Source organism: Podarcis gaigeae (genome assembly GCF_964106915.1).
Source record: "Podarcis gaigeae genome assembly, chromosome: 14".
Classification (NCBI taxonomy): Eukaryota; Metazoa; Chordata; class Lepidosauria; order Squamata; family Lacertidae; genus Podarcis; species Podarcis gaigeae.
Window position 1 is genome coordinate 10,899,469 of NC_139690.1, and position 19,794 is coordinate 10,919,262.

Consider the following 19,794-nt stretch of genomic DNA (forward strand, 5'->3'; position numbering starts at 1 on the left):
TTTATCTGTACACCTCCTTCCAGGAGCTCAAGGTAGCCTGTCTGCCCTATACCCATTTTATCCCTGCAACAAACTTGTGAGGTAGGTTAGGCCGGGAGAAAGAGAAGGAGTGTCCCGAGATCATTTGGTGAGCTTCATAACTGCATGAGTTGGCACCCACCACACATTCTGAAGGAAATCAGCCCTGAGTGCTCACTGGAAGGACAGATTGTGAAGCTGAGGCTCCAATACTTTGGCCACCTCATGAGAAGAGAAGACTCCCTGGAAAAGACCCTGATGTTGGGAAAGATGGAGGGCACAAGGAGAAGGGGACGACAGAGGACGAGATGGTTGGACAGTGTTCTCGAAGCTACCAGCATGAGTTTGACCAAACTGCGGGAGGCAGTGGAAGACAGTAGTGCCTGGGGTGCTCTAGTCCAGTGTTTTTCAACCTTTTTTGGGCAAAGGCACACTTGTTTCATGAAAAAAATTACGAGGCACACCACCATTAGAAAATGTTTAATATTTTTTTCTTTAATGGCAAACAAAAATGTTGCGGACCGTTCTCTGCTCAGCAGGGATCGATCCGCTGATCCCCGCTGAGCCAGCGGATGACAGCTCCGTCTCCGCACTGTGTGCGGAGAGGGAGATGTCAGAGCACCGCTGCTCTCTATGGGGAATCGGATGAGAGCGGACCGCCTGTCCGCTCTCATCCCATCCCACCCGATCTGATCCCCACCCAGGACGGATGGAAAATAGGGTGGACACAATCCGGCGCCCGCCTAGTGGGCGAAAATTTGACTTTTTAAAAAAATATAAAAAATCTTTCGAATTTTTCAATTTTTCCCACGGCACACCAGGCAACATCTCGCGGCACACTAGTGTGCCACGGAACAGTGGTTGAAAAACACTGCTCTAGTCCGTGGGGTCACGAAGAGTCGGACACGACTAAACGACTAAACAACAACAACACCCACCAGTACTACTCCAATACACACTATATAAAGAGCCCAAGGAATTTCTATGGCGTGAGAAAAATAAATAATAATCACCAAACTGTTAGAGCATAAGAAAAGTCTTGCTGGATCAGGTGAAAGGCCCATATTATTCAGCATTCTGTTCTCACGGTGGTCAATGTGATGTCTCTAGGAAGCCTAAAAGCAGGATAGAAGCACCAACGATATTCTCTTTGCTTGCGTTTTCCAGCAGCTGCAATACAGAGGCATGACACCTCCATTACTGGAAGTGGCACACGGCTATCATATTTAGCAGCCATTGATAGCCGCATGACCTTGCCTAATTGCCTTCTGAATATGTCCAAGTTGGCAGCCACTGCTACATCCTGTGGCAGAAAATTCCACCAGTTTTAACTATGTATGGCATGAAGAACACCAGTATGTGTTTAGGCCACACACAACCTTCCCACAAAAAACTCTTTAAAAAGAAAGACTACCAAGGAAATGTAATAAACGAATAGAAAGAGAACCTGCTCAGTTGACGCTGACACAAAACTCCACATCCACACTATACAAAAAGAATAGAAGCCTCACCCAACCTTATACTGTACTTATAATGTCTCGCAACTAATGTAACTGATCTGTAAGAAAGACTGTGCAACCTGAAAAAAGAGACAAGGCATGTACTTTTGGAAACCAAGAAAATCTTAATTAATTTTTTTTTAAAGACTCTTCAGGTAATCTATTTTGTGCAACTGCTTTCTGTTAATTCTTTCCAGAACACCATGACAGACTCCACAATCCTTTTAGAGGATGTACAGAAGATGAAGGACAAAGGAGAGATAGCCCAGGCGTATATTGGTCTGAAAGAGACAAACAGGTATGTGTGCATTTACATTGTGCATCTATTTTGTACAGTTTGCTTCTTCCCTTGGCTGTAAACAAAACAGAATATCAATAATAATAATAATAATTAACTGCTTGGTGCTACTTGTGCAGTGGTTCTAATTTGCATTAGCAGAGTAGAAGTTGTTTTTTCTGGTTTAAGGAATTTGGAACAATGCTATCTTATCTGAATATATCCTGCTAACTTAATTTTCTCAGGCAAGTTGTCACATATACTTCCATTAACTTAGGCTGCAGTTCTATACACAGGTGCAAGCTCTATAGAACTCACTGGGGTGCTATCATGTGCACCTCTTGAATTATGTGAATAATCAGAGGAGCATTCAACCACAAGTTCCATATATACTAATGTTAGCCAGAATCGTGATTGTGAAAGTTCAAAAGGTTACTAATAAGCCTAACAAGAAAGAGTTTAGTTAGGAATCTATGGAAGCAGTTGACTTTGAAGCTGACAGTAAAGTTATGAACATATGGGGAGTATAAAGAAAGATTAAATGATTGCAGGCCGGTGGTGAAATATTTAAGAAAAGAGCATGGAATAGCTGGGAAATATTTGTTCTATTTATATTTAGGCATATTTTTGTCATACGTTTACTTTTATGTGATTTCAATATTTGGAATTTATTAGGAGCTTGAAGATGAAATGATTAAAGAAAGAATAATAAAACATTTAAAAAATGAACCCACTGGGACTGACTTCTGTGAACACATGTATAGAATTGCACTGTTAGACTACGGTCTTATGCACATTTAATATAGGCATAAGCCCCACAGAACATAGTGGGGCTTGCTTCTGAGCAAACATGCATAGGGTTGCACTGCTGAAAAGTTTAGAATTGCAGTTGTGGAGATGAAGGTTTCCTCTTTTTAATAATAACACTTACTCAGCTTGCGTTGTCCTTTTAATTAGCATGCTACACCATCACCATCATGTATCCCTTTTTATGTTTTTGCATTTAAAAACAAAACAAAACAATTTGCTTGGAAGATCATCTCTTCAGGACTATCATATGCTGAATGAGGACGGAGAGCTGTGGCTGGTATATGAAGGGCTAAAACAAGCCAACAGGTTACAAAACTTCTCAGGATGGATCTTCTTGCGTTCTCTCTCGTGTTACTAACATGCTGTGGACCTGCTTTTGCAAGCTGTTTCTTATAGTCATTTAACAAGACTGAATCCAAATGGGTTTATTAAAACAAGGGAAGGATGGAACCCCCGCAAGACTGGCACTTCAAATTAGTCTCAGCGTTGGCAAGTGGCATGGTGGGGCGTTAGCTGGGCCCCACAATCTGGTAGAGGTCCACTATTGACCAGTTATATCTAAGATTTGCTGCGGTGGAAGTTCTGAATCATAAAAAGAAAGATGCAGATGTGTCTGAGCTACAAATAATAAGACATAGGACTTTTGCATATAGCAGGAGAGGGCTTGTAGTGATGGTAGCTGATTCTCCTTCTTAGCCAGGGAGCTCAGCTCGTCCACCCTCTCCCTGTGACGGCAAGGAAAAGAGGAGGAGGATGAGCCATTGTTGGCCATCCATCTGCTTCCTGCTGATTTTTTTTTCTTATGTGGAAACGTGGTGGCTAAAGGATGAGAACCCAGCTCTCAGAGAGCCCCCCAAATGCTGGAGCCTGTTAAAAATGTCTACAAGCCATATTATTACATACACTGTCAACCCTCCCCCCCCAACAAATGACTAATAGTTCAGCACAAAATGGTTACCATGGTCTGAAATAGGCAGAGAGAAACACATAAAAATTAAAGGCATTCTTTATATGTTATTTGCCTGTTCTATTCATGGTGAATAAGGGAGACACTAGCAGATACCAAATAAATAAAACAGCCATTTTTAAAAGCTGTAATGACATCAAGTGTGCATGACTGTCAGGTGCACCCACTCATTTGAAAGGCCTTGTGCTTTTTAAAAAACCTTCCTTGAGCACCCACTTCTCAGTTTGCTCTGAATTTAGTTACTTTAGCATTCAAATGACAAGAGTAGTTCATTGTACACTTTTACCAAACAAGTTAACCAGCATAGTTTTTTTTTTATTACAAATGCTATTTTAACCAGTGTCTTTTCTTTTCTTGTGCTAACAAAACACTAAACATTAACTACTGTGTTTGTAAGTCTGCTAGATGCTAACTTGCGAGTAGTTATCATGCTGCAGAGTAAGCGAGGGAAGAGGTGGCTCTGTAGCTTTTGTTTCTTTTGTCTGTGTTCTAGAAGCGAAAGGTTCTAGAGCAAGGGGCAGAGAAATGAAAGGTAAATTATTCATATTTACCTTTTATGTGCTTGGTCAATGTAGCTGTTAGCTGGTCTGCTTAGGTCTATTTAAACCCTGAAAGTGTGTCTGATGGAGCCGCTCAGCTTGAGGTATGTGCTCATTTGTAGAAGATGCAATTTTAGCATTAATCTCAGTACTCCAGCACCCCCCATTCATTTCCTCTGTTCCTTCCCTCCTATAATTCACAAGCAGCAAATGAATTATTTGTTCGCATTCCCAAGCCCACACAGTGAATCAGCAGCACAGTCAGCATGATACTTTATTGCTTCCATCCATATCCTTTTAGCAATACCTTTACTACATTCTTTTAGTTTTTTGGGTGGGATAGTTCAGCTTCTTTCTGAGCAGCATAAATAAGGCTTCCTCCTTTATGGCCTTGTTATGTGCCTTCACTTAAATACATCATGACTGGCATGTCTTTTTGAGGTTGCAAGGGCGTTTATGGATTGATTAACAAAACCTTGAGTCATGGGAACCAGAGACAGCCTGAGATACTGCATGCCCAAGGCAGAAAATCCAAATGCCTGCCCACCCCTCCCCCAGAGATGGTAAAATATAATGTTAAACTAAATATTACTGCCCTTGCAAATGGTGCCCAAAAATCTCTTGCCTGAAATGGTACAGGCTTTGTAATTATGTAGAATACAGATCCTTTAAACAAATATGAAGCCAAGGCAATATAAACCCAAGGCAATTTTAATTTTGCTATACATCTCATTGTTAGGCAAATGGGATTTTGGTCCAAATCACCTAAATGGGTTTAAAGAGTACTCTCTGGTTTTCTTTCTTTCTCCATATAAATGGGCAGCTATATGTACACTTGAGCTTTGATGACAGTATTTAGACCTTTGGTGACCATCTTCAACACAGATTCTAAAAAAGTGTTTTCCTTCTTCCTCCTCATCTCCCCCTTTTCTCTCTGCCTCCCCCAAATGCCCTTTGTTTTTCTGTGGCTTTGTAGACTTCTGGAATCTCAACTGCAGTCTCAGAAGAGGAGCCATGACAATGAACTGGAAGCCCTCCGTGGAGAGATTCAGAGTTTGAAGGAGGAGAACAATCGCCAGCAGCAGTTGTTAGCACAGAACCTGCAGCTGCCCCCAGAAGCCCGTATAGAAGCTAGCCTACAACATGAGATTACCCGCTTGACTAATGAAAACCTAGTAAGTCAAATCTTAATAAACTGTGTGTGTGTTGAGAAGTCATTGCAAGCATGTGTGCAATAGGTTTTGAAGACAGCGACTGCCTCCAAAGCAAGATTCAATGTCTTGATTCTTCAGGTCTTCAGATGGAAGGAGGAAGTGGCTTTTATTGCTTTGGTGACTTACTTATGTTCTTCCAAGGATGGTGAATAAAACTTGATGAGATTCTCTCTGGTTTTGGAAGTCTTAAGGCAGGGAGAAGATGAGGGATTCCAGTTCTCATCAGTCTCAGACAGGATGTCTAATAGAGGGCCACAGGTTCCCCAGCCCTGCCTAGGGGCATTTTTAGACTATTGAACGGGTTGGAGGGGGGCAACATTCCAGATTCCCAATTTTTCCTCAGTGCAACACATGCTTAAAGGTAAAGGGACCCCTGACCATTAGGTCCAGTCGTGGCCGACTCTGGAGTTGCGGCGCTCATCTCGCTTTATTGGCCGAGGGAGCTGGCGTACAGCTTCCGGTCATGGCCAGCATGACTAAGCTGCTTCTGGCGAACCAGAGCAGCGCACAGAAACGCCATTTGCCTTGCCGGCAGAGCGGTACCTATTTATCTACTTGCACTTTGACGTGCTTTCGAACTGCTAGGTTGGCAGGAGCAGGGACCGAACAACGGGAGCTCACCCTATCGCGGGGATTTGAACTGCCGACCTTCTGATCAGCAAGTCCTAGGCTTTGTGGTTTAACCCACAGCACTTTCAAATAAAAGGAAGGTCCCTTTGATCACTATATTCATGACCCCTTAATAGGTTCCCTATCATCCAGATGCTACTGGTTAGTCCTGAAGCTATTGCAGTACTTCTGCAGAATAGCCAAATAATCTTAGTGATGCGGCCAGCTGCACGAAAAACATCAAGCCTTTTTCAAGTCCCATCTTGTAGGCTTGCACCTTCCGTTGCTGCTACTTCATTTATTTTAGGAACTTGGGGAGGAGGTGTGTTTTCAGGGATTGGAAAGGCAAACTTTGGCCAGTATTTTAGCAGGAAATTAGTCCATCCAGTCAAGAACTCCAGCTAGCCTGGTGCTTGTCCTTCCTCCATACAGACCCAATGCCAAGCTATGGTAGGTGTGTTGTGTTCTCCTCTGGAGACAATTCTCTTCCTCAGCAAGCTTCCCATATCTAGCTTTAAAGTATTGGCATTCTTGCATTTCCACAACATCAAGTTTTCCTGCTGGTGCTTCATGAAGATTAACCCCATAATAACCAGTATTCATTATCATTCTTCAAACTGCCATTGTCTGTAGCATTGTTTATTGTATAGCCTAACTTCTTAGACAGCTTAATTGCAGTTGTACATGCCAATGCCATGCTGCAAGGGCTGCATTCTTTAATGTACCTGCTGAAAGAAACTTTTTAAAAACCACACTTTTATTGATTTTCAAAGGAACGACTAAGGCAGCTTATATAACTGTCCATCCTTCGGAGGACAATCCAAGGCAATCAGATAATTGAAAAGTGGAAAGTAAACAGCTCGTATCTCTGGCATTTGAACAGAAGCACACAGTTTCTAATGTTGCCCCAAATGTGTAAAACATTTAGAAGGGGGATTAATCCTTCCAGCCTTCACTTTTTTAGAAGAGTCCCCATTTTCCTTTTCATCTTTTTCTATGGTATGTCACAAGAATTGACCACCATGACCCAGCTTGGTTTAAATATTCCTGACAGTACCTATTCTGAGGGTAGTAATCACTGAATGTTGTTGAAGCATTTTTATTTTCCGCCTGCTTGTGAGGTATATATTTTTAAAGCCATATTTTTCAGGGGTTTTTATAGTAATAAATGGACCAGAAAACTTCCCTCCCCTCTGTTGTGTGCATCTTAAAGGCTGTGACTTTTGCATCCTGGTCTGTAGGGAGATTGACACTGTTTTAATAGCCTACGTCTGTCTCAAAATCATTGTAGCTGAACTTGCCTTTTCTTCTGAAGTTTGTTGACATGCTAGCGCCTTTAAAGAATGGGAAGAACCTATACTTTATACCTGTTTTTTCAGTATTGTGAGGAGTTATATGCAGATGATCCCATGAAGTATCAGTCGTACCGGATTTCACTTTACAAACGGATGATTGTATGTAATGTGTACATTGTGCCAACTCTCTTTCTTTGTTTGCTACTCTGGAGCACTAACTGAAGAGCTGGCTGCCTTGTCCACTGTTGAAGGAAATCCTTTTCAGAAAACTTCATCAATGTTGTTCCTCTCCCAAGAGCTTTCTGTTGTGTCATTTGTGTCAGCGTCTTTGTTACTAATATGAACACAGCAGCATGACTGAAGCAGACTCTCTTAGCTGTGTACTTTGCTTTCTGAAAAAGAGATTCCAGATTTGCTCTTAGATAAGCATTTAGATCAGGCGTAGGCAAACTCGGCCCTCCAGATGTTTGGGGACTACAATTCCCATCATCCCTAGCTAACAGGACCAGTGGTCAGGGATGATGGGAATTGTAGTCTCAAAACATCTGGAGGGCCGAGTTTGCCTACGCCTGATTTAGATGGCATCCCTCAATATTAAAACGGATATCTAGTGGTACCAAAAACATTGGGGGAATTGTTGGCGAGGCTAGGCAAGAATATTTGTAATTTAAATTATTAGTAGAGGGTGGTGTTAAAATGTAGTTTGAAGAACGATATACTTCAGTCTCCCAGCTTTGCAAAAATTGGTTCAAATGTTGTTGGGGTCCCCCACCCTGCTCTTTTGGTTCTACCCAGAGTGGGAGAGGGCTTCAGACTTTCCACTCTTTCCTCAAGTCTCCTCTGTATGTCTAAAAAGTAATAAGTGGCTGTGGAATCTCCACAAGCCTGAAATAGACATGGCAATAGAACAGAGTTGGAAAACCTATGGCCTTCTGTGGAGGCCAACTTATATCATCCCTGACCATTGGCCATAGTGGCTGGGAGATGGGAGTCCCAGGTCACATGCATGGCATACATTCAAATCACATTAATACCACTTGTCGTGGCTTCCCACAAAGAACCTAGAAAGTTGGATGTAGATACAGTGGTACCTTGGTTTACGAACTTAATCCATTCCAGAAGTCCATTCTTAAACCAAAGCCGTTCTTAAATGGAGGCGCACTTGCCCTAATGAGGCCTCCTGCCACCAGTGCCCTTCCACCGTTCGGCTTCCATTCGTAGACCAAGGTAAAGTTCGCTAACCGGAACACTACTTCCAGTTTTGCGGAGTTCGTATACCGAATAGTTCATAAACAAGGCTGTTCTTAAACCGAGGTACTACTGTATGTTGATATCCATAAAATGTGCCTGTGGAAAAATTCTGTGTCTGTCATGCTGCACATGTTTCAACATACTTTATATTATTGTCTTGCTTATGTTCTAGGCAGAGTGCAGGCTTGCAAACTTCAGCCAGATGGCAGCATCGCCTTTCAGCTGTGCTCAGCTCCTCTTGTAGCACTAACAGTACTGGTTCTGCTCTGTCTATTGTTATAGACAGCACTTTTAAGTACCTAATCCTTCCCTCTCAACTTTTATTGCTTAGGATTTAATGGAGCAGCTTGAAAAACAGGACAAGATTGTTCGCAAACTGAAAAAGCAGCTTAAAGTCTATGCAAAAAAGATTGATGAACTCGAAGGTACGGTATCTGTGTGTTGTCAAACTTTTTCTCTCTTGTCTGGCGGCGCAAACATTGACCTGTTTTACTATATGAAAGGGGCAATAAGTCTCCAGCTGTTGACAAGTAGATACAATAACTAGAAAAATGTTGAACTTGTGTGTATATGCACATGATAGTATCCCGAAATAGTAATTAATGTGACTATGCTAAGGAAAGGCTATGGATTATCTTGGGATCTGAGTGCAAATGGGTTGTGAGTTGAAATTCATTTCGTTCTCTGTTTACTAAAGGGCAGTGTTTGACTTTTGCCAAGAGCAAGTACTTCAAACAGGAACAGCTGGCTAATAAGAAGGCTCTCATTTCTTTTGAAATATGAGAATGTGGTGCCTCAGAATCTATAGTAATATTTTTTGCTTATGGATTCCACCCGCCTCCCTCCCTACGATGGCCATCTCAGAAAAGACTTTGTTTGTTTGGATTCTTACCCACCTTTTAGCACAAAGTCCCAGAGTGGGTTACGGCAATAAAATACACAATTATATAAGAAATGAAACAGCTACAACCTTTAAACAAGTGAGATAACAATTAAACATATGAAAATAATAGAAGCATTTAAAAACAACCCCACGGTTGAAAGCAGCCGTGATATGGATGCAGACCCGGATAAATATATCCACTGAGAAGGTTTGTTGAAAGAGGGAGGTGCCAAAAAGACAACTGAGATGGTGCCTTCCTACTATGAAACAGGAGGGAATTTCCAAGGGTAGCAAATTAAGAGAAGAAGAGTTTGGATTTGATATCCCGCTTTATCACTACCCGAAGGAGTCTCAAAGCGGCTAACATTCTCCTTTCCCTTCCTCCCCCACAACAAACACTCTGTGAGGTGAGTGAGGCTGAGAGACTTCAGAGAAGTGTGACTGGCCCAAGGTCACCCAGCAGCTGCATGTGGCGGAGCGGAGACGCGAACCCGGTTCCCCAGATTACGAGTCCACCGCTCTTAACCACTACACCACACTGGCTCTCAGAGACCACATTGGCATTGGAGTTAGAATCCCTGAGTTGGATTTCACCTTTAGAACTGCAATCAGGAGAGCTACCACTTGCACCAGGAGAACTGGGAGGTTAGAGTACAATCTGAGCACCACTCAGATCTTAATTGTGGGGAAGGGTTGTTAGGATGGTGCATGGTCTCCTCTCCACCACCTTCCAGTGGTTCTCCCACTGATGGTAGGAAGTGGAAGGAGCCAAAACAGGGAGTTGTTCATGCCATTGGCCTTGGACCCACTTAATCCAGATCCCAGGAATCCACCATTGGCTCTGATCTTGAGTCTCTCAGCTGTGCTAAGCCCTAGAGTTGACATCACAAGTTGGGAGGAACACCTTCTGCCCTGGCTGATATTGGCTGGAATATCTTCAGATGTGGCCGTGGACCCACTGCTCTGTTCTGCTCCCTCAGTGGGATTAGTATTGCTCTGCTCTTGCCTCTTGCTCCTGTGGTACTGGCACGGGCAGAAGCCCTTCTGCAGAAGAGGAACACTGTCCTTAGAAGCTTTTACATGTAGAAATTAATAGAACAGCAATCTGTCCAAGGGGCCCTTTCTACCTTCACTACAACAGCTCTAAGTTTCTCCACCAGCACAGCTGTTCACCAGCTAAGAAGACTAGCAAAGGAATATTAGCTATGGTTAGAAGCCTTCCCCAGGATGTCATTTTAAGTAACTAAACCTTTGGATATATGGTTCAGTTATTAGTTTCCCATTTTAACATCATCATCCACAATGGTGAAAAAGACAATGTCAAGCAGAAGGTAAAAGTATTTCTCAGTTTGCAGGAGGAGTCATTTGGAAGGCAATTTGAAAATACACATGTGTGAGTGAGTGAGAGAGAGAGAAACAAAAACTTGCAGGATAAGCATCTTGTATTCACAAGTATTCAAGTTGACTTTCCCCCCTGAAACATACTGTATTTAGAAGTGAAGGTACATTGAAACAGTAGCACAGTAGATTGAAATCAAACTGATTCCAAGTGAACAAGGCCTTCTCTTCAAGGAACATACTGAATTCTTGCTCATTTGCTACTTTCCCTTGTAGGTTTGTGTGCAGTTTTCAGTTTACTCGTACACTTTCATAGATGAAATAAATGCATCAATAATGCTCTCAATGCATCATGGAATTAAAATGCTAATGGGCATGGCTGTACCTTTGGCCTTGGTAATCATTGCCTTATGAATGCCTGTGCAAGAGGAAATCATGACTTCCCAGCTTAGTCATTTTGGCGGAAGACTTTGACCAATAAGTCATTGTCTGCCAGGTAGAATATTTACCGTGCAATGTAAAATAGCTCTTTACCTTGGTGAAAACAGCTCCCTGCTTGCTTCATAGCCCTTCCCTCCTCCCTCTCTCGGTTGTACTTTGCCTTTCAAGGAGGTAACATCGAGAAATCACAGACTTCTGTGTTTACTAAGCATTGTCTGCAGAAAGAACACCTTAAGAAGAAAAAAAGCTGCTCGCCTACAGATTACATTGAGACCTTTCACTTGCTTAAGCGTTAGTAGGGAGTGGCTAAGTTCTAATTGTTGCCTTCCCTTTGCCATATTAAATATAGTCTTGAAGCATAGTCCATTTTTTAAGAACTCTGGGAGACTCACTCAGATTCTGATATCTTGTTTAAGTGATGACTTCTTATGGTACTGAAAAGGTAGCTAATCTTTTTCTGCCTCGATGCATATTAGGAAGCAGATGGTAAAGTACATTTTCTGTTGGCTCCACTCTTAATCTTGTGTTTTCTTATTATGTTTTGTTCTTACTGTTTTAACTATCCTGTGTGTATTGGTGTATTGGTCTATGACCATAATCTATCTATCTGAAGAATAGGCACTGATCAGTGTGTTTTAGACGTTCACTTCCTGGATTGCACAGTGTACAGCCCCGTTCTCATGTAACAATAAGCCAAGTCATGGCTTAGTGTGAACGAGGAAATGTGCAGCTTCCTGGAGTGAAGATCACAGCTGCTGTGCTCCTTCCTTGGTTCTGCTGGTGCTGTGCCACCCAGGGCTAATCCATGGTTTGGCTTAAGTGTTAATACCTGAACCTGGGCTCGTACTTTGTCTCACTCCCAACCAAGGTTTGTTTATGAACCCACATGTTTGCTTAGTATTGCTAAGCCATGGTCGGCTTAGCACTGCATGTTGAACTGGATCCAGGTATGAAGGCAAGATGTTGAAAAAATTTAGAACCGCACAGCACTGTGATGTACTGGGTGATGTGGACCGCCTTTGGCAGTTTTCTAATGGCTTTGTTATTATGCTGTGGATTGACACAAGAATGAAAGATGGAGGAAAGTTTCTAGTTGTTCAACATGCCAGATTTTGCTTGGGGGCATTCTTTTTAGCATACATTTTGGAAAAGTAACTTCCGGTTTTCAGTATTTCCTTAAACGGAGTCTAACAGACGTACAGCCCAATCCTATTCATGCTTACTCAGAAGTATCCCATTGATTTTAGTAGTGTTTACTCCCAAGTAAGTGTGCATAGTATTGTAGCTTTAGAGTATATAAAAACCTCCTTTTGCTCCTTTATCCCTAGTAAGATCTCACCCTTTTTACTGTTCCAACTTTTTAAGGCATAAACACACATTTTATGTAGAATGTAAACACTCTGGTTGTCCCCTTCCTGGTTGTATGCGCATGACACAAGAAGAGGAGATTGTCCAAGAGTTGTTGCTTTCAGTCTGTATTTAGTATTTTTCTTTTGTGAGGGGTGGGGGTACCTGTAGCTTGTTAGAAGTGAGCTGTGGCGCTTCCTTGCCTTGTATGTGCTTTAAAGGAAGCAGAGACCAGAAAGGGAAGAGAAAGAAGTCATGGAAGTGCTTATAGGATAACCAACAATAGTTTGCCAAGAGGAGGAAGGTTGTGATACCAGCAGGTGAACTTACCTGAATGTCCACAGTGACACCTGAACATAGAGCAAAGTCCTGTGCATTACCTTCTTTTTCTAGTAGGGAGTCTATACAAATTGCAATTTGTATATGTTTTCACTGATTGCAGTAGATGGTTCACTTCTTATTTTATACAGACATACCTTCCAGACTGGTTACAGTGTGCCTAAATAGAGCTTTGGAAAAGTAGAGGGAGTCCAAAGATCTTCAGCACAAACATTTTTTGATCCTGGGTTGCATGTCTTCACACATTGTGAGAAAGCTTCTATTCTCATGGTGAAGGACCCCTTAGAAGGGGGATTTATTTGCTTGACTACAACTGTGAATCCTGTCATATTGGGTGTGCGATGCAGCCTGAAAGATCTAATGTCCCATAACTGTAGAAAGAATCATAAGTCTAATAACTTAATTTGAAAAGTACGGACTTACTCCTTTGGGAATACACCCTGTAGATGAGCTAGACAGCCAACATGCTGTGAAATGAGTGGACAGAATTCAGTATTAATCTTATTGTCTAAAACTGGGAGGTTCTGTGACAAATAGCTATTTTTATGAATAAATCTCCATTTCTTGATGTAGTGGGCCAGATGGATAACATTTCACCTGGACAAATAATTGATGAGCCAATCCATCCTGTCAATATTCCAAGGAAAGAAAAGGACTTCCAGGGGATGTTAGAGTATAAAAAGGAAGATGAACCAAAGCTTGTCAAGAACCTGATTTTAGGTAAGAAGCCTTTCTGTTTATAAAATGAACCAACCAGTCTTTTTGCCTATAAATGTGGAGTGTTTCTTGAAACTGGTCCAGTTTATCTAACGTTGGAGAAAAGGAAACAATCCCCATTCACAGAGAAAGTTCAGCTCTTCATATCAGTTGCATTGCATATCTCTTTGTTTCCTTATGTAACTTCACATTATTCTGTTCTGTTCTGGGCACAGATAATTTTTCACAGAAAACTGGAAGAGGAAACATAACTTTGAAATCAAATAAAAAGTATTAGTACTAACTAGTCCCAGAACAATTCTGGTAAATTGGAGAGCTGCAGTTTTACCAGGCCATATAAAACACAGCGAAGCTGTCTATGAATTCACGTGTGCATACTTTTGATTTCTTATTCAGATCTGAAGCCACGAGGTGTGGCAGTCAACCTCATCCCAGGATTGCCAGCATATATTTTGTTCATGTGTGTCCGCCATGCTGACTATCTTAATGATGACCAAAAAGTGAGGTCCTTGCTAACTTCGACTATTAATGGCATCAAAAAAATCTTGAAGGTACGTTTATTATTTAATGACAATGTCAGTATGGAGAATTAACACTTAGTGTTGCACAGCAAATGATATGGGGACAAGGGGAAAAAATGGCAGTTTTGTTTCCATACTTTATAAACATAGCAATTAAAGCAGTTAACTGTGACCATGTTTTCTTCTTATTGTCTTTTCATACACACTGTATTTATTTCTTCATTTGTTTTCAGAAAAGAGGTGATGACTTTGAAACAGTTTCCTTCTGGCTGTCGAACACATGCCGATTTTTGCACTGCTTGAAGCAGTACAGTGGTGAAGAGGCAAGTCTTGCCATTTATGTTTTTCACTTTTACTTTTGACTTTGCATGTACAAAATGGGTTGAAGGCATTAGATCTGCCTGTTCAAGATGAAAGCATGGCTTCTACTTGTAAGCCGCAGACAGAGAGTATTGACAAGAGCAAGAGTTGTATCTATTCTTGGCAGTGATGTAGTGGTAAATTTTGAAGTGCAGAAGCTAATCACGACAGTCCCAAGGAAAGTAAAAAAACGCCTGAACTGGTAAAGGCTTAGTATGTTGGACTTGGGCTGGGGAGACTTGGGTTCACATCCCTGATCACCATGAGGTTCACTGGGTAATCTTGGATCAGTCTCATTCCAGCTTACATAACAATGTCCTACACCCAACACCCCCAGGCTTACAGCACTGGCAAATACCACTCCAGCAAATTATATCATTGCCCCTTGCTATGAAAAAAGTACTGAGCCTCTGGAAGGCATTTGATGGCAAGGTTGGTAGGCAAGAGGGAATGGAACCCGTTGACTGTTTTTGAAACATGCTGCCCATCCACAGTGTTTTGGATAACGTAATGGAAACGCATAAATACAAACTGCAACAAATGTGCACCATTGTCTTCTGCAAATCCAGGGTTTTATGAAGCACAACACACCTCGTCAGAATGAACATTGCCTCACTAACTTTGATCTTGCTGAATACAGACAAGTGCTGAGTGACTTGGCCATTCAGATCTACCAGCAGCTTGTCAGAGTGTTGGAGAATATTCTGCAGCCAATGATTGGTAAGGCAAAATGAAGAGAGAGACAAAATAGAAACCTGTGGCTTCCTTTTCTAATTAACTAGACATCTCTGCCGTTTACGCCTATGACTCTGATTTCTACTGTTAAAAGAAGAGCTTTTATTTCTAAGACAGATGACATTATATATACTTCTTTCATTATAAACAGCAGTCAAAGCTTACTAAAAGAAGTCTGATTTACCTGGACAAGCGAAAATCAGAATGGGGAATTCGACAGTTGGGGGATTGGACAAATTTATAGAAGATAAGGTTGTGAGTCCCAATGGCTATACCGTATACTACCTCAGGATCAGAGGCCATATGCCTTTGAATACCAGTTGCTGGAGAACAACAGTGAGAGAATACTATTGCTCTCAAATCTTGCCTGTGGGCTTCTTGGGGCAATCTCATTGATGATGTTGGGAAAAACGTGGACATTGGTTTGGGGATATTTTAATATGCATGCTGCTGTTGCCTTGATGGGTCCAGCACAGGATTTCATGGCTGCCATGACAGTTCATAACAGCTGCTGGAGCACATCATTGGCCCAACACACATGGCAGGACATACCAATGACATGGCCTTTTCAGCTGACTGGTTGGTACACCACTCCATTGTCATGGTCCAAGCCACTTCCTGTCAATCACCTGGCATCACGATGGTGTCAGGTGATGCTGTACTTCGAAGTCTTGCTTGTTGGGAACTTTAACATGTGGCAAAGCACGGCTTGAAAGCACTTTTGCAAAGGCTTTCACACAGTTACCCCAAACTACCCTGCTCTTGTTTGAGCCTCCAAAAACTGGGGGATTCAACAGAAATGCTGGGCCGCTTGTACTGAACAGGATTTAATCACCACTCTGATGATTGGGAGTTAAATCCTGCCTGTCTTGGCTGCACAAGCCTGTTCCCTGCTTGTGTTTTAATCCTGTCTTCTCACCTATCACTGATGGGTGAGTGGGCGTGATTTGGGGAAATGTCCTCATGGGCCACATTGTTTTAATTCTATAGATTGTTTAATTACTTTTAACCATGTTTTTAGCGATTTGTGTTTTATTTGTATTTGTTTTAATGTTGTGAGCCACGTTGAGTCTCAATTCTGGGAGAAAGGATATAAATAAATATCATCATCATCTTGTCAATCAGTTTCAGGAATGTTGGAGCATGAAACTATCCAAGGGGTGTCGGGGGTGAAACCAACTGGTCTCCGAAAGAGAACCTCCAGCATTGCTGACGAAGGGACGTACACGCTGGACTCTATCATCCGACAGCTGAATACCTTCCACTCAATCATGTGTCAGCATGGAATGGATCCAGAGCTGATCAAACAGGTAGTCAAGCAGATGTTCTACATCATCGGAGCAGTGACCCTCAATAACCTCCTCCTGCGGAAAGATATGTGCTCCTGGAGCAAAGGGATGCAGATAAGGTGAGGATATCTTCTGAAATGTTTTCAGCTGTTTTGGCTATACTTGGTGGGCATACTAGCGAATTCTTCCTGAACCAGGTGGTTGATTTTAAGGTTATTTTTAGACTTGGGAATTCACTACGTTAAAGAGAATTATTCTTGACAAGTTCACATACTTGCCAAACTGGTGATTTTCCTAAACGCAATGAGGCAGTGGGTTGTACAACCACTGTGCACAGTGTCATATTACTTGAGTTATACACTTGTTTCATGTGTTCCTTCCTTTCAACCCCTATCTTCCTGAGGGTTAAGGATTGCCAGAACTGACCTTATGGTCTGGGTCACAAATGATGGCATACTGTGAGGAGGCAAGCAGTGAGCATGTTTTCTAAACGTATGCGTACATTAGGGGAATGTAATGTAAGGTAAAGGTAAAGGGACCCCTGACTTTGGGGTTGTGGCACTTATCTCGCTTTATTGGCCAAGGGAACCGGCGTACAGCTTCCGGGCCATGTGGCCAGCATGACTAAGCCGCTTCTGGTGAACCAGAGCAGCACACAGAAATGCCATTTAGCTTCCCGTCGGAGCGATACCTATTTATCTACTTGCACTTTGACATGCTTTCGAACTGCTAGGTTGGCAGGAGCTGGGACCAAGCAACAGGAGCTCACCCTGTTGCGGGGATTCAAACTGCCGACCTTCTGATCGGCAAGTCCTAGGCTCTGTGGTTTAACCCACAGCGCCACCCACGTCCCTTTAGGGGTAATGTAGGTCAGATCAATTGGCAGAAAAAGAGTTTCTTAACCATTTCCCTACTAGGCTTATTTTTGGTTTTGAAAATGGCTGGATGATAAGCAGGAAAGTTTTTAGGAGTGCTGGTGGAGGGGGCTGAAGTGCACAATGAAGGGAAGATTGTCTGCATGTATACAGCCTGCTATCAAAGAGAACCCCACATTACAAAGGAAAGGGGAAGTGCCTTATAATGTGAAGTTCTGTCCTGAGTAAATGGAATTCTTGGGGGGCTTAATGGGGAAATTACTTTTCTGCAAGCAAGGATTCAGGGACTAGCTCAGTCGTGTTTTGTGGGTTAAGAAGCTATATGCATCACTCTGTTATGAGCTTGATGTGCAGCCCTGTCCGTGTTTGGTATGGCACAGCTGCTAAATTTAATTTTCATAGGGCAGTTATTTATTTGCCAACTTTGGGCATTGGGATTCCTTAAGGGGGTGTGCTTAGTTTTTATTGATGAATGGTAAAAACAAAATTCTGCCCTCTATATTTTTAAAAAGCAAGTAAAGAACTAGGTAAAGTGCTGGAGCTTTTGGATTTACATTCCTACTTAGTAAGTATTTTGCTTTCTAAAGGCATTGTGCATAATTTCTTGAACTGTGTTAGGGAGGAGCAGCAGGAGCTGCAGTCAGAAAAAGACATTTGTTAAATAATTTACAGAATATTGTGTGAAGGGAAATAAAGCAATAATGCATTTATAAAAAGTTTCCACCCACCATTTGTTCAGGCTGACTGAAAACCTTAAATACTGTGGTTTTTAATGTGTGCATGGGTTAAACTTAACAGGTACAATGTAAGTCAGCTTGAAGAATGGCTTCGTGACAAAAATCTGATGAATAGTGGGGCTAAAGAAACTCTGGAGCCTCTCATCCAAGCAGCACAGTTGTTGCAGGTGAAAAAGAAAACGGATGAGGATGCCGAGGCCATTTGTTCCATGTGCAATGCCTTAACTACTGCACAGGTAAGCCAGCCTTTCTTACATTATAATCTGAGTTATGTCATTGTGGTGCTTGGACTGTGTGTCCATTCGCCATATTGGCAATTATTGTTGAAATACTGTCATTGATAAAATGCTAACTTCAGAAGTTGTGAAATATGAAAACGGAATTCTGAAACGGGAGCAAGCACTGCAAAACCTACATGCCAAATGCAGTTTTCTGTACGAGCAGTCATTACAAAAAATAAAAATAAGTTTTGCCTTGTATTTTGGTTTTGTTTACAGGAGAATAAGGCATTATGCTAGAGGCAAAGTTCCAGGGTTTTATTATAGTTCAAGTATAGAATTTGGGTTCTGTTTTTGTTGTAGTGCCTGGGTGTGGTATTCTAATATATTCTCAAATACATGCATTCCAGCATTGCTACTTACTGCAACCCAAGGTGATTTTCTTGAAGAATTATAAAGGTGTAAGACTTAAGCCAGCAGAGCAATTTAATTGGTGTTTATCTGAGAAGTTTGAAGAGGTATAATTTAAAATGCTGGTCTTCAGCTGATAGGCCAGGACCCACTACTCCTTTGCAGCCTGATCTGAGGTGGCTGCAACACCAGCCCTCCCACCATACAAATATATGGTTAAATAATTAAGAAACAGGGGTCCAAATGCCTGTTTGGGTTAAAAGCAGGCCCCGGTCTGGAAAAGTTGAAGATTGCTGATTTAAAACATTGCAAGGGTTAAATGAAAAGCAAGCACCTGTAAGTTACCAAGAGGGGAAGGGGAACAAACCAAAAATCTGTTTTTCTTACAGATTGTGAAAGTTTTGAACTTGTATACTCCAGTTAATGAGTTTGAAGAAAGAGTGTCTGTGTCCTTTATCCGGACGATACAGGTAAACCTTTTTTTTACTTTTCTCCTTTTTGCTTGTGTTAACGAAAGAAAAGAAAATATCACAGGTAGTGCAGTGGTGGTACAAACCAGGCCAAAGAGGAGGAAAAGGAGCACCCAGGTAGCTTCTGCCAATGAGGCATAAGCATCCCAAGCAAGGGATCGTCTTTCTTCCAGCTTCCAGCTGGCAATGAGGTGGTGAAAAGAGCATGCCTCATTTGATAGAAATTTGGGGGAAGTGGTTCATAGGGGGGGAATTCTGAAGCATTTTTGTAAAAGAACATATGCATTATGTTATGTACTCATGTTAGCACATAAAACCCTAAACAACTTAGACCCAAAATATCTGGAACACTGTTTCCTGGGTGCTAAAATCAGTGGAGGGGTCCATCTTGGTAGTCCCACCACCCTCAGAATTTCCTGTGGCTGCCCCTAGGTTTTGGAACTTCCTCCCCATAGAATTGTGTCAAGCACCTTCACCATACATTTTTTTGTGATATGCTGAGCACACGCGTCTTTACCTTGGCCTTTGTTACTCTAGATGGATGTGTTTAGAACCCACCCTAATCTAGTGATTGCATTTTGCTTTAAACCGTTTTTAATGTTGAATTTTAAATAGTTGTGTCCGACCCTGGGAT

The 19,794-nt window shown here is 41.9% G+C and overlaps 1 protein-coding gene across 8 annotated transcripts in view; it reads left to right on the plus strand.

Annotated features, from left to right (window-relative positions):
* Positions 1–19,794, plus strand: part of MYO5A (myosin VA) — a 114,113-nt gene that overhangs the window by 91,820 nt on the left and 2,499 nt on the right. For 3 of the 8 annotated variants that reach the window (XM_083712387.1, XM_083712386.1, XM_083712393.1), the window contains exons 29-40: positions 1,715–1,815; positions 2,830–2,910; positions 5,087–5,285; positions 7,313–7,387; positions 8,811–8,904; positions 13,401–13,547; positions 13,941–14,095; positions 14,299–14,388; positions 14,995–15,145; positions 16,286–16,568; positions 18,123–18,297; positions 19,080–19,160. In XM_083712387.1, coding sequence (XP_083568513.1) covers positions 1,715–1,815; positions 2,830–2,910; positions 5,087–5,285; positions 7,313–7,387; positions 8,811–8,904; positions 13,401–13,547; positions 13,941–14,095; positions 14,299–14,388; positions 14,995–15,145; positions 16,286–16,568; positions 18,123–18,297; positions 19,080–19,160 — 1,632 coding nt within the window. The remainder of the gene's footprint in view (positions 1–1,714; positions 1,816–2,829; positions 2,911–5,086; positions 5,286–7,312; positions 7,388–8,810; positions 8,905–13,400; positions 13,548–13,940; positions 14,096–14,298; positions 14,389–14,994; positions 15,146–16,285; positions 16,569–18,122; positions 18,298–19,079; positions 19,161–19,794) is intronic. The other 5 variants (XM_083712390.1, XM_083712389.1, XM_083712392.1 and 2 more) reach the window with 3 other exon arrangements.